This window comes from Pongo abelii, chromosome 12 (genome assembly GCF_028885655.2).
Source record: "Pongo abelii isolate AG06213 chromosome 12, NHGRI_mPonAbe1-v2.0_pri, whole genome shotgun sequence".
NCBI lineage: Eukaryota > Metazoa > Chordata > Mammalia > Primates > Hominidae > Pongo > Pongo abelii.
Window position 1 is genome coordinate 23,453,580 of NC_071997.2, and position 15,442 is coordinate 23,469,021.

General features: G+C 37.5%; 1 protein-coding gene and 1 long non-coding RNA gene across 2 annotated transcripts; both read right to left on the reverse strand.

The window, feature by feature from the left end:
- Positions 1-6,237: 6,237 nt before the first annotated feature.
- Positions 6,238-9,943, reverse strand: LOC129057271 (uncharacterized). Its single transcript, XR_008521837.2, has 3 exons — positions 9,680-9,943; positions 9,442-9,537; positions 6,238-6,440 (listed from the first exon to the last, which is right to left on the reverse strand). It is a non-coding gene; the product is annotated as an uncharacterized LOC129057271 (long non-coding RNA).
- A 2,602-nt stretch (positions 9,944-12,545) lies between these two features.
- LOC129057185 (putative upstream-binding factor 1-like protein 6) lies at positions 12,546-15,146 on the reverse strand. The gene has a single exon (XM_054547106.2). The coding sequence runs from the start codon at positions 14,654-14,656 to the stop codon at positions 13,835-13,837; it is 822 nt and encodes a 273-aa protein (XP_054403081.1). The 5' UTR covers positions 14,657-15,146; the 3' UTR covers positions 12,546-13,834.
- Between the last annotated feature and the right edge of the window lie 296 nt (positions 15,147-15,442).

The window sequence follows — 15,442 nt, forward strand, 5'->3', positions numbered from 1 at the left end:
GAGACAGCTGTGTCTATTCAGGAACAGACAGCAACATTTTACATTGGAATCCTCTTATTTTGCCACCTATCTCAGAGGACTGTGCTGAAGAGACAACATGGCCTCCGCCTGGTTTTCCTTTGCACAGCCCCTCAGGGGTCCTCCAGCAGCTCCAAGAAACCGGAGGATGTGCAAACAACCAGTCATGTTCCAACTTCAATCCTGTAACTAACTGCACAAAACAGGCCTGGGAGTGAACTGTGTGAAGGACCTTGATTCAAATCAGAGAAAGTCACTTTTTTTTTTTTTTTTTTTTTGTAGTATAATGTCATGTGAATGTGTCTTAAAATGTGTGCCATTTTATATTATTTATGCCTTAAAAGTTTTCTTACCCATTCCTTCCTTCCTCTCAGAAAGAAACAACCTTGTTTTGCATAGCTTTCAATCACCTGGAGGGCAGAGGGATCATTCCATGTTTTCTAACAACCATAGTGGCAGTAAGAACTCCTCATGCAAACGATTCCATCTCTTGGCTGCTTCAGCTCAGAGGAAATGCAGGGGCCAATTGAAGGTTGCCACCAGTCAGGTTTTGAGGTGGAAAACCATCTTTCAATAGTGTATTATCAAACTTTCTGAGAACACTTTGAAGTCAACCAAGTTTTGACCCAGTGTTTATAATAGCAGACCTGGCTCATGAATTTTTCAAGAGTGCCCTCCACCAAAGTGGTAATGTGACCAGACAACTTTCTCTCTATCTGCACGTAGGCACAAGTGATGTTCAGTCTTCTAGGCACTAGTCATAAGTGGTGTCATGGACATGGTAGAGTTAAGATGCAGTTGAATGATTGCAGGATGCAGAAAAGGAACCAAGACCAGAGAGACAAATAATGCCTTACTATCCCTCTGCTTTAAAATTACATTGATTCATAAAATGGCTGGTATAGGGCTCTTTTTGACTGTTTCTAAGAGTAGGAACAAAATAAGACTTTAAGTCGTGGCTTGAAAAGAAAGATACACATTTTCAGAAGAAAGAAAGGGGAGGGCTGCAGGGAGCCTGTCTTGGAGGGAGCTCTTCCGTCAGCTCCATTAGCCTAGGAGTGTGCTCATGGTGTCACACTGCCAGTAACTAGTCACTCTCTCACTTCCAACAGGGGCAACAGCCTGAAGGTGAGAGTGTCAGAAAATACTTACTTTGGAAGAAAAGGTGTTTTTTTTGTTGGTGGTGATTTTTTTTTTTCTTTAGAGAAAATTCTTTTTTTTTTAAATTTATTATTATTATACTTTTTGTTTTGTTTTTTTTTTCCTGAAGTTTCCTGACTTTTTTTTTCAGAATGTCTTCCTTGTAAACAGGCACGTAAAGCATTGGTCAGCAGAATTCCTGATGACTGCTGCCTCTGTGTGACAAGGACATTGGAGCTGTCTTTGGAAGGCTATTCTCCACATTAATAAATGATAATAATATATTTTTTAAAAACTACCTATTGGGTACTATGCTGACTACCAAGGTGACAGGATCTGTATTCCAATGACAGCAGTAATGCAAACATACAATTCTGTAGTCATTTATATTTTAATAGCATTATACTCTTTATACTCTTTTAACCATCCTCATCTTGTATATAATCTCATTGTATATTAGAATACAGCTATTAGAGCAATAAGGAAGAATGGATAAATATAGTCAGCTTTTTGTTTTTGTTTTGTTTTGTTTTGTTTTGTTTTTGAGACAGGCTCTCACTCTGTCACCCAGGTTGGAGTGCAGTGGTGAGATCACAGCTCACTGCAGAGTCGACCTCCCCAGATCAAGCAGTCCTCCAACCTCAGCCTTGCAAATAGCTGGACTACAGGCCGAATTGTCATGCCTGAGTAATTTTGTTGTTGCTGTTGTTGGAGAGACCCTGTTGCCCAGGCTTCTCTCCAACTCCTGGCTCAAGTGATCCTCCCACCTCAGCCTCTAAAAGTGCTGGGACTATATATATATATATATATATATATATATATATATATATATATATAATACATGTATATATGTATATATGTATATTTTATGTATATATAATAATAGTCCTTGGAAAATTAGCTTACTACTTGAAAAAAATATATATGAATGACTGCTTTGAAATATATGTATTTTATATATATACATATATATATATACACACACATATATATGTATATATATGCAAACTTCCTGTGAGAGTAGGTATGCTTTTGGCTTCTGAGATGAACATATTCATGATGATAAATATTTACTATGAGTTCAGCTAAACACGAAGCTCAGCAATATTCATATCTATTTTTCTCTATTTCTACCTAAATCTGTATTTGAAAAGTTGTGCCTAAGCCTTCCTAGTTAGTTAGATTTTTATCCTTTACCATTCAATGCGTGTGTGGCTTGGAGACTGTTTTCACAGATCAGGAAGTTGACAATTATGTCCCACATCCAGTGGACTAACAACTCAGAGATCCTCTCTGTCATTAAACTTTTAGATCAGAGTTACTTCGTATAGATGGAGTCAGCCTTTTTTAGACTTTCTTTTCAGCAATCCTCATTAAAGGAGGCATTATTTTATTGCTTTAAATAAATTCAAAAAACACATATCAGAAACTTTTGATATGTTTGTTGTGTGCCATATTGCCAGTAATTAAATTAAATACTAGAAAATGCACCATTAAATATGATATTTGACATACAGTTGGACCTCCATATGATAGGGTTCTGCACCCATGGATTCAACTCATCATGGATTAAAAAATTTCAGGAAAAAAAATTGAATGATTACATTTTCACTGAACATGTGCAGACTTTTTTTTGCTTATCATTATTCCCTAAGTCATATAGTGTAACAACTACTTACATAGCATTTACATTGCATTAAGTATTTTAAGTGATCTAGAGATAATTAAAGTACATTGGAGGATGTGCTTAGGCTACATGCAAATACTTCGCCATCTTATGTAAGGACATCCGAGGATTATTAGCATCCAAGATTTTGGTATCTGTGGGGAGTCCTGGAATCAATTTCCAGTCGATACTTAAGGAAAGCCTTCATACCAAGTTAACATGACCAAAATATATGTATTTCTGATAATAAGGATATTTTACTGCAAATGTATCTTAAAAATTTCAAAGACCTTAATAAATTTGGAATTTTATTAAAGTGTAATGAGGCTTCTGAGTATTCTGTATTTTCTGAAGCAAAAAGTGAGTCTTACTTTCTATTCTGGTAATGACATGTTCCCAGGGAACTGTAGGATGCCATCGGTGAAATTACTAAAATCTAACAGGGTTTCAGTCTTTTTATCTGTATCATTGTCATTCTGTTAAGATCTCTATCCATCAATAGTTTGTTCCTGAGCTAAAGAAAATTGACTGAGCCTATCAATTTGATAAGCATCCAATTTATATCTTTATTAAATAATATTTCTCAGTATCCCTGTTGATTTTGGTTACATTCAGTAGCCAAAATCAATAGGAATACAGGGGTAAATTTGGTAGCCTTTTAAATAGTTGTATCATATGTTTTCATCAATTAATTTGTGCATTTATTCCTTTATTCAAACAGATAATTATTGAATATCAGTTATATCTTAACCATTGTCTACTTTCTTGACATATAACTGTGTGTAGTACAAACACAATCCTTTTCTTGTAATTTGAAAAGCAGAAAAGAAGCCTACTATTACATTGTGAGTTTTACAAAGAAAAGTATAAGGTTTTCTGAGTCTTTAAAACAAATAGCCTAATCTAGCCCAGGAGCTAAAGAAAGAATTCCCTGAAGAAATGTTGGAACTTACACTTGATGAAATGTGACTTAGCAGAAGTGGAATAGAGAAAAGAAAATTCCAGTTCAGGGGGAAGAAACCTGTGCTCTTGCATTAACCCATCAGTTTGGATAAACACACTCAGGTATTCATTTACCTGGGCTGGCTTGGAAATCAAGGGAAAAAAAGATACAGCATAAAAGAAAAGACATGCACAATATTCTAAGAGAGAGTAGTTTAATAAAAATCGAAACAAATGTATACCTCTACAATTTAAAAATGGTACAAATTTCATAGAAACAGATAAAGAAAATCAAGTAGTCAGTAGGTTAGCATTTTCAGAAGATAGTGTTTCTGATACCTTTAGTCATGTTACTGACCTATCCCTGATTCTGTGAGTGCAAAGCAAAGCAAAACAAACGTCCAAGAGTGTAAGGGAAAGAACCTGAGAGGCTACAAATGAGAAAACTGTTGGCCACATTAACAAAGCTTCCCATGCCAGATTCATAATCTAGAAACACCCCCATCTGGCCTAGAGGCCTTTCTGTATACTGAGGTAATAGTGGGGAAGAGGTCTTGAGATGACACCAGTAGCCTTCTTGACACAAAATGTAGAAAAAATTCCTTGGAGTTTACCAGCATGTCATTTCTCATTGTCCAAGAATCGTTGCAAAATCCAACAGCCCAGTTCCAACACTGCCCAACATCCACCTCTCAGTAATATCTTCAAAAGTGAATGGCAGGGCTTGCCATCAAGAAAACACTTAAATTCTGTTGGAGTTGGGGCGATGTTGAGATCATCAGAACCAAAGAGTAGCTGTCTCAGAACTTCAAACAAGGGGGATGTAACAAGTGGTTATTTTATTATCCCAGGAAATATGCGCTGCAGGAATAAGAAAACAGTCACATGAAAACATAGTGTCATAAACTTCTAATGGATGTGGGCTTTGCATAGTGTCTACATATGTCAGGTTATCACTGAAAATATGGAGGACAGCAGGAACACTTGAGAAGTTTACTGATGTTCAAGGGTTACTCCATATTCATAACAAGCAAATCCTGAACCACAAAAATGGGGAAAAATTACTATATTTTTTGGAATATATAAAGAACAGAAATTATTGCTAAGCTCACATTCGCTAGAACATTTAAATTTGTGGAATTTTGAATAATTCGAAGTGAGTAGCAAAAGCAGCTTGCTCTTATTCTCAGAAAAATAATGTAAATAATAACTCTTATTTTAAATAACCACTTTGTCTCAGATTTATGGATTTTTCACTGAGGCATGCATAGGTATAATAAAGTAAAAGAAAATCCACATACGCTTTTGAAAGATTTCTTTGTGAGAATTCTCTGCCAGAGTATCTCTTGAGAAAGGGATAAATCCAGTGAAATTAGTTGCCAGTTTACTTTGTGGCTGTTGTTATAAATATTCCTCTAATGTTTTTAATATCATGGATGATTATACAAAGTATTTTGTGTATTGTTATACACCACTGTAATACTGAGTGTCAGTAACCACAAGCTGGGGCTTGACAAGCTTAGCTGAGGTAGGCATCCTGCTTCCTCAGAGCCAGCTTACCTAAGTGCACCCTATAGTCTTTCCATTTGAAGTTGGAATCCGCCATCTCCTACCTACAGAAGCCCCAAATCCTTGAGGGTCTTTCCTTTTGCTTCTTTACACCCTGCTTTCACCATACACTGTCAGAAATACTTACCTTTCCCCCAGAAGTCCTGGCATAATTTGGGGCCATTATGTCAATTTCTTTATACACTTTGAAAATTAAAATTGGAAATGGTAATTTTCTCTATGTGATTTCTCTGTAGTTCCTTGACAATAATAGCCCTGCCTAACAAACAAAACCTTTCTACCTTTTGAAAATGGGAAGACTAAATATACTATGAAGGAGGGTACATTTTCATAATAAATTATGTTCCCACTTCAGTATTAGACTGATCACTGTTACAGTTCTCAAAACTTGCATATAGGAAGAAATTTACCTTTCTAACACATTTCTAAAATTAGGTAAGAAAGAAGAGAGAAAGTATTAGCATGCATCACAAAATTCATAGCGAAGGCTTAATTTATTAGATTCCTAAGGATGGGTGAGCCCAAAGTTTATACCAACTGGTATCCAGGAAATGGCCATTGAGGAAATATATTGGATGGATTCCCAAATTTCTAAATATCTAAATATATTTAAATACAAATTCAAAAAGCTTCAAATAAACTTTTTTACTGCAGTTTTTCAGCAACTGAATGAATTTTGAAAGGAAAGTTTTTTCTGGGGTGTTTTCTACTGTTTTTGTTTGTTTGTGTTTTGCTCCTGGATCAAGAAAAACTGACTTTGTCTCTTTTGTTACTAGACAAGCAATTCACTTTCAAGCATCATGAAAGCATCATTCTGAACACATCACAGAAGGCAAAGAGAATGAGGTCATTTTTCCCAGTGACTCTCTTGTTCTCAGTCCTAATCTGGAGCAGCTCCAGGTCTGGTTTATGGTACCTTTCCTTCAGTTTCTTATACATTCCTCCTATGGCTTTCTCCTTTCATTTCATTCTGTCTTCACTGTCTTTACTTCTCTTTGCTTTCCTATTCCAGTCTCTCCAAGTGACACTCCTCTTCCTCATAAAGCAAATGAGAAACTCTGCAATACACAGCATGGATCATCTTCCTCCGTAGATTCACATGACCCTGAAGTAATAATGAAATCACTGGAACACATAGTCTACTTTTATTCATGCCTTTTTATTTCTTGTTTTATCTTAAAGTATTTAGCAATTTGTTGCAATGAATGAACCAAAAATTAGAGACTGGTTTCTCTTTTGTTTCTTCCTTTTCTTTCCTTCTTTTCTATGTATGTATGTATATATGCATTTGCACCAGAAGTCAAAATCTGGCCTTCAACTCTTTGCCCTCAAGTATCTACCTTTGAGTTAAAAATGGTAACTTATGATTTGATAATTAATTATCTTATAATACACAAAAGCTTCATTACTAAACCTGTTTAGTTTCTTTATTCTCAAATATTTTACCTGCATGCTGATTCTTTATTCTCAAAACAATAGCGAATATTACTTCATAGAATGACATAAGACTTTTCCAAAATTTTTTCTTTTAGCAGTTCAAAAACCACCTGCTAACCAGAGCCTGACCCCATTAGTGCAACTTGCTTCTTCTTTTCTAAGGCTTTGCCCTACACGTAGAAGCTGACTTCCATGCTATTCTCAGAGACATTATTCAACAGACAATCGCCTTCCAATGTTAATTTCCTCTCTTTCATTTTCTTGTTCTCACTTTATCTTTGTTATTTTCTCTCAATTTTAAAACCTACTTTATTTACTCCCACTGTTTTGAAATAAAACTAAATACCTACATTGACCCAATATCTTCACTTGATTTTTGTACTATCTCCTTTGTCCATAACAAAGCATATTCCTGACCACATGAGTATGTTCTCTGTACTCATTTGTGAAACTTTCCGTCTTTCTTCAACTCAATGGAATCTTTCATACCCAACAGTTTACACAAACCATGTTCTTCATCTCACCACCAACATCCTTTTAACTACATTTTTTGTCTGACCACGAACTTCCTTTGCTAAACACACATATTTTTATTCCTATTATTTCTAGTCCCTTCTTCCATAAAACTCATATGAACTTGGTTTCTGAAAATTATTTTTAAAAATAAAATAAAACCTTCTCTCCTATTTTTCTTCTATCAACTCATGTTTACCAGTTTTTCTTTCCTAGCCTGGCCCATTAATACATGGATTACAGAAGGTGTTTTATTTAACCCCACCCCTCCACTGCCTCCTTGGCACTTTCCTGATTAACCCAAAAGCTCCAGAATTGGGGACAACTGGGTCCCCTTTCATTCCCCCATATGGAGGTTGGGTTGGGTGGCCTCGCAAAGCCCCAGCTGCCTTTATATATTTCAGTAGTGGTTCAATTGTCTTTCTGGAAAATAATCATTTCAGATCACTAATTTAACCCATTCACTTTCTCTTACAGATACAAAGAGAATGTGCAGGGAGAAAGCAGAGTTTTCTTTAATCCTGGAGCTGTGGATGATGGACAGAGAAGCTGACTGTTTCTCTCTGCACACTCTCTGAAAAAGCCTTAGTTCCTCCTCCCTGCAGTCCCTGCAGCCCCTGCAGCCCCTCTCTTTACCCTCCCAAGACCTTTAGTGCTCGCACTTTATCCAGCTCATGTAGATACTATTCCCAGTAACCAAAATCTCCTGCCATTATTAACACAAGAGGAATAGAGGAGAAATCCATCCCCCATCCCTACTCCTGTCAGTGCAAGACAGCCACCCCAAACATCCGTTCATCTCCAGAATTTTCCCATTAGTAATAAGGAACAGTTAAGATCAACCCTTTGGGTGCATATTCCTAACCTCCTTTCCCAAGTGTAGCTGACTTAATTGATACATTTTCTAAAGCCAAAAACTTGCACTTGAATTTGCTGCTAATTTGCTGGAGACACCTCGTGGTCCGCAGTACCATATCTGAGAGGAAATCATACAGTCAAGTAATTAGCCATTGTGAAAGATGGGGGTGGCAGCTGCTTGTTATTAGGGATTCTATACATTTCAGATCTCTCTCTCATATATGCAATATGTATATATACACATACGTAATGTATTATATATGATACTGGAAGTAAACTACATATTAAACAATATATAACATGTATATTCATGTATATGTATAATATACATCTATATTATATATAGCTAAAGACATAGATACATAGATATGTAGGTAGATATGTACCTCTAGCTCTACCTATGGTATTTTTTTCTCACTCATCATCACCATTGCTCAGGCTGGAGTGCAGTGCTGCTGTCTCACTCACTTCAAATTTTGCCTCCCAGGTTCAAGCTATTTGCATGCCTCAACCCCCTAAGTAGCTGGGAGTACAGGCATGTATCACCACACTCTGCTAATCTCTGCATTTTTAGTAGAGAGGGGGTTTCACCTTGTTGGCTAGGCTGATCTCGAACTTCTTACCTCAAGTGATCTGTCTGCCTGGGGCACCCAAAGTGCTGGGATTACAGGTGTGAGCCACCACACCAGGCTTATAATACATTCCTGGATGAGGTGCTATGGAGCAAGGACAGGCAAAAAGGCTTCTAGGTAGGGTCCTGGAGGGATACTGCAGGGACCAAGAGTGGTGCTTGGTGGAGGAGAGGATCAGGACATACTCTAGAAATTGACTTTCAGGAATAGCTACAGGTAGCCAGGCACAGTGATGGAGCTGGATCCAGTGAGGTGGGGCTGCGATTCTCCTGGGCTGGAAACCAAGAGGACTGCCCAGAGACACTTCTGTCAAGATTGCAGCCAAAGAGTATAAGCTCACTGTATCCCTGGCACTAAGGTTCTTTCAAGAACGCTAGTTGTTACTTCATGAAGAGTCATATCAAGGTATACTATTTTTGGAAAGGCATTTTCTTCCCTCTGCCCTCTTCTAAAATAAGAAACAAAGAACAATAACAATAAAAGCATTCCCTATTGATGCTATTTGTATGGAACAAAACTTGAACTTTTATAAGGTAAAGATCGGTCAAGATAGCTTTCCTAGCATCCCGACTCTAGAGCTCTCCTGTTGATTCCATGAGGTATGTATTCAATAATAAGAGCATTGACTTTTTGCTCTGTTCTGGTTCTGCTTCTGTCTCCACTTACTTTATTGGGGCCTTCGCTTTTTTTGATCCTATTGTGTCAGCCTTGTTTAATATGTAGTTTACTCCCATTATATTCTTCTCGGTATGGAATTTGATCCTGGAAGAGAATTTGGCCTAGTTATTTTAAGAGCTGTAGAAACCATATGGTTCCAGCCTCTTTTTATCTTATCCTGCACTCTTGCTTATTGATGTATGCAAACTCCCACCCTACTCAGTTTCAGCAGCTCTTTTTTAATTACCTTGCACACTTTCTAAAGAATCCTTGTTGCTGACTTGGGGAGTTCTCAAATCTACATATGTTCTGTTCACCCTCTCTGCTTCATCCTGAAAGGATTCTGATTCCTCATGGATATTGCTGTTGCACCTGATTTGTCTATGAGTATTCATATTTGGGATTTTTGTAGAGTACATTGTCACTCAGTGTTGTTGTAGATATTGTTCATGAATTTTGATTTTGTTAGTCTAGTTTTTCACTGTTTTTCTTTAGAGGTTTGGAAATGGTCTGAAAGTGTACTGCACCTCTCTATCTTTTCAGAATTTTAAGGTGCAAATTTTTAAAATGTGTAAACAAGGAATGCCTCTAAACTGGATCTCAGTGTGTTTAGCAGGTTCCATGAGTTGTGTGTAACAGAAGACCAGAACAAAAGAATTGTAGAAGTAGCTTCTCCACAGGCATCATGGCCTTCTTCTCTTTAAGTGTTTAGGTATGCTGTTTCCTCTGTCTGGACGTCACTTCCACTTCCAATACTTCTTTTTTGAATTAATACTTGTTTTATCAAGGATAAATTTTGATTTAATTGCCTTGCAGAAACATTTTTATATTTAAAAAATTGTATTGTACTTTCTATCAATTGCATTGCATTCAAGGATCTCCCATTATTATGTACAAATATATATATAGTGTGTATACATATACACACACACATACATATATATACACACACATACATATACACACACCCATAGAATCAACAACACTATTTTTTAAAATTTCTGGTACTTAGGTCAAAGTTGGGATCAAATTCTAGCAAGGGTGCAGGTCTTTATGCATTGCAGACGAATATCATTCATTGAATTTTTATTTATTGAATGTAATATATCTTGTTATGTCATATGCATTACTTAAAGATTTTGTTGGAATTAAGTAAAGGAGAAATATGGATGGTGAAAGGAATAAAGGAGAAAAAATGTGAAAATCAACCTAACATTTTCTGTAAATCTACTGTGAGATAGGTACTTTATAAGCATTAAGTGTAACCTTTACCTATATTTAATCTCACTGTAATTTTTTTGTTTCATTTTTGGTTTTGTTTTGAGATGGAGTCTCTCTCTGTCACCTAGGGTGGCCCACAGTGGCATGATCTGGGCTCATTGCACCCTCTGACTCTAAGGTTCAAGCAATTCTCTTGCCTCAGCCTCGAGTAGCTGAGATTACAGGCAGTGTCACTGCACCTGGGTAATTTTTGTATTTTTAGTAGAGAGGAGGATTCACCATGTTGGCCAGGCTTGTCTTGAACCCCTGACCTCAAGTGATCTGCCAGAGTCAGCCTCCCAAAGTGCTAGGATTATAGGCATGAGCCACCATGCCTGGCCTAATCGCACTCTAATTTTATTTCCACTTCAAGAATGTATAGATGAGGTAACAGAAAAGCAAAGAGATCATTATTTTAACCAATGATATTTTATTATAATAGCAAACTCAGAAGTTCAGTTTCTATTTGTCAGTACTTGCCCTTTTTAAACCAAATAATACCATCTTTAACTCTGAGTGTCATGAAGTCAAGAATTGTACCATTCATCTGTGTGTCCCACACAAGGAGGGCAAGACTTAAAAAAGAGTAGGGGCTGAATAAATTTAAAAACACTGTATTTAAAATCACAAGCAAAGCCCCAACTGCATTTGTACATCTCACTATCTAGCCTGAGCTATAGGCCTTACTACCACTTAGTGGGAAATGTGACTTACAGTATCTTCTAAATTGGAAGTAAAAAGAATCAGATCTTTAAAGTTAATTTTGCAAACTTGAAGCGAAACAATGGGCATAATATGCAAATACATTTTCTAAATAAATTCAACCCATCAGACATCTAGAATTCATGAAAAAATGGTAAAAATGCCTAAATCCCCAGAATCTGTAAGAAAATGAAAGTGTGATGGTAAATTTTATGTGTCAGCTTGAATTGGTCTCTGTAAAGTAGATTTCTCTCCCCAGTAGCTCCTGAATAGAACAAAGGGCAGATGGTAGAGGAGTTTGACCCTTTTGTTCCTGCCTCACTTCTTAAGCTAGTACAGTATCCCATCTTATCTTCTCCTGCCCTTGAACTGGGGTTGACACCATTGGCTTCCCTGGTTCCCAGGCCTTCAGACTCAGATTGAATGACACCTCTGGCTTTCCTAAGTGACCAGCTTGCACATTGCAGATCATGGTATTTTTTGCCTCCACAATTTTGTGAGCCAATTCTTCATAATAAAATTAGTCTTTCTGGGTGGGCAGATCACTTGAGGTCAGGAGTTCGAGACCAGGCTGGCCAACATGGCGAAGCCCCGTCTTTACTAAAAATACAAAAATTAGTCGGGTGTGGTGGCGGGTGTCTGTAATTCCTGCTGCTTAGGAGGCTGAGGCAGGAGAATCGCTTCAATCTAGGAGGTGGATGTTGCAGTGAGCCCAGATCATACCACTGCACTGCAGCCTGGGCGACAAGACACCGTATCTGTCTCTCTCTGTCTCCTCTCAGTATTATTCTATCTCTCTCTCTGTCACTCTGTTTCTCTCTCTATGCTGGTGCTACTTTTCTCTGAAGGATGATGACTAATACACTAAGGAAAAATTACATAAATATATGATAAATTTAACAAAATAAATTCGTTCAAATCGATAAACATTATAAAGTCAACTTAATAATAATAACAGTAAATAGCAATTTTCTTTTTTTATAAGTTATTTCAAATATACACATCTGCATAATATTCATGATTTTAAATTCTGTAAGCATTAGATTGAAAGTCAGAAGCTAGCCAAGAACATATTATTTTATTATTGCTTAACATTCTCCTGGATATTTTAATCTCATACATTTAGAAATTAGAGGCATAAAATGATAAATATTTTCATTATTCTCTGAAACTTATTTACCTAGAAAAAACTTATAAATAAAAATTTACTAAGATAACTAGGGACAAAATAAACACATGATAATCAATGGTTTTCATATAAAAAGTATACAACTACTTCTGTAATGCTTATACTTATGAGAACAAAATATGAAAATAGCCAGAAATGTTTAAGAGAATAAAGGTATACTGAGAAGGCACTAACCTTAGGTTGATTTTCAAACATATTAGTAAACCAAAAAAAAATTAAAACAATGTTATATTGGTGCATGAATTCATAGAGAAGACAGTGAAACAGAATAGTGTATTTATCTATATGTGTCTTTCTGTGCATCTTTCTATCAATCCTGAGTGCTTAAGGTGAGATTCACTTGCACCTGAATCAGGAGAAAATATTTGGAGCTTCAAGAATAAATGCAGATGGCACTTAGAGATGCTGTACCCAATGTCATAAGGGATTCTGTGAGGGAGCATTCAGATGAAATAGGTAAGTTTTTATTTTGTATTTTCAATTTTTTTTTTTTTGGAAATGAGAAAGAAAAGTCTCAATGAAAGCTAAGAGTCAGACATATATATAGAAATATTGCTGCCTACTCCCAGGCATGCGAGTGACCAACTCCTTACTTCAGGGAGTGGAGGAGAGAGATATCAAGAGTACAACAATTTTCTTAAGACACCTACCCCACCTTTCATCAAATATCCCCAACCCTAGATTAAGTGCAGGAGTCCTGAAAAACATTTCCACAGGGAAGGTCAGGGTCCCAGGCTCATGGGTGCTTTCTTACTGCCTTTAGCAGAACAAAAATGAGTAAAGCAAAGCTTCTTGCTTCAGAAATATTCAGTCTAATACAGTGTGTACCCTACACCTAATCATCGCTTCATTCCAGAAGTTTTAATTGCAGAAAATTCACTGGGAAAGGGATGATATTTGCCTGTTTTTTAAGGATAAGGTTGGTATTGGCTGAAACTTATATTTATTCTCCCCAAAGAGTCCCTCCCAGGTTTGTAATCCTGATGTAAGAGGGTGCTGCACCAAGTTGCTTCTTTCCAACCTCTCCTACTTTGTGTAGAGGAGGAGAGCGGGGAAGGCAGAAAAGAGAAAAAAAAAAGCAAAGAAGTAAAAAGAGGCAGAAGGAGAGTCCCTTTTCCTTGACACGAATGGCATGAATGGGCTTTTGCGGAGAAACTCTGCCTGACCCTGGAGTCTGAGTCAGGCGGAGTCTGAGTCAGGTGGAGTCCCAGTTAGAAGTCCTCTGAGGAAGCTGCACTAGAGTCACTGCCCTCAGACATCAACTTCCATTTCTTCTCCACTACTGTAGTCTAAAGAGGTACTGCTTTCTTCCTCTTCACCATCTTTCTTCCTGTTCTCTTCTGGTTCCATGGAGATGTGACAGTTTACCCAAATAGTCTGTGATGCATCTGCTCCTGCAGCCTGGAGCCCCTGCCCCTCCCCAGACCCTTCTTGCAGACCCTTTGCTGATGAGGACTGCGGATCTGTTTGTCTCAAGTTGGGGGCCGGACCTCCTGTCATCGCCATATTCTTACCCTTAGCATAGGTCGATTCTCTGTATGCAGCATAATCTTCAGGTGACAAAGTCTTGAGCCAGAGATCCAATTTCACTTTGTATTGCTTCTGCAGCTCCTCAGCCTGGCTCTTATAATGATCCTTCTGGCTCTGCGGGATGCGCTGCCAGCGTCTGCCAATCTCTACCATGCGCTCCCTCAGGGACAAATGTTGCAGCTCCTTACTTGACCAGGAATCTTGGTGAAACTTGTGGTATCCATTCATGGGGGGTTTCTGAGGCTCTCCATGAAATTTTACCTTCTTGAAAAATGGATCTGTTTTTGGAAGAGACCTCACTTCTTCAATATTTTTCTGAACCTTCTTTTGCACTTTGGTTTGAACTCTCTTGGAGATATCAGATTTCTTGCCCTTCTGGTCTAAGTCAGGGTGTTCTTCCCTGAATCGAGCAAGTTTTTCCTCAAATTCTTGCTTTTCCTTCTGGAAATCCTGAATATATTTCTGTTTCATCTGCTCTGGGAGCTCCTTGTATTTCTCTGACAGGATTTTGGTCAGTTCCTGGCTTCTCATCCCAGGGTACATTTGGGAGTACTGGGGCCAATTCTCCTTGAAGAAGCGGATATAAGCAGTAAGGGGCCTCTTTGGAAAGTCTGGATGGTTCCTGCCTTTTTGGCTTTCGTTTGTATTTTTAACACATTTCTTAGCTTCCAGGACTAATTCTTTCAAAGTGCTGAATTTTCTCAAGCTGCAAGAAATCTCTAATCATTTGAGTCTGCACATTTCACCAGAAAAGTTTTTAAAAGCTACTTTTCCCCAGTCCATGTGTGACTGAGTTGAGCTGAACGTGCCGTTGTCATCAGATGGGAGATTATTCTCCATGCATTCCAGTAACCTCAAGACGTCTGCATTGGACCAATGGCTTTGGCTTCTAGGCAAAGCCATTTTGATGTCTCTGGCTTACTTATAAGATCCCGGTTATGTAGACATCAGAGTAAGAACACAGAGTTCCTTACTTTTAAGAGTCACTGGATGATTTCTTTCTGGAAGTCCTGCAGTATGTGTGATTCTGTATTTCTGAGGAGAAAGAAAGGAAAGTTACTCTGCTTCATTGGGATTGATGAAAAAAATTACACCCTATTTGCCATACATCCCTTGTATAATTAATTTACTCTTAACGATATAAATAAAATATAGCCCATTTCTTAATTAAAATCCATATTTGCCTTTCATATGCTACATGTGCAATATTCAATATCTCCACACTCCACCCCAGCCTTCTTTCTGCCAGATCTCACATGAACTGATCTTAAATTGAGTTGCATAAGGCAAACACCAGACCACTCATCACTTAAGAAGCTTAATAGAACA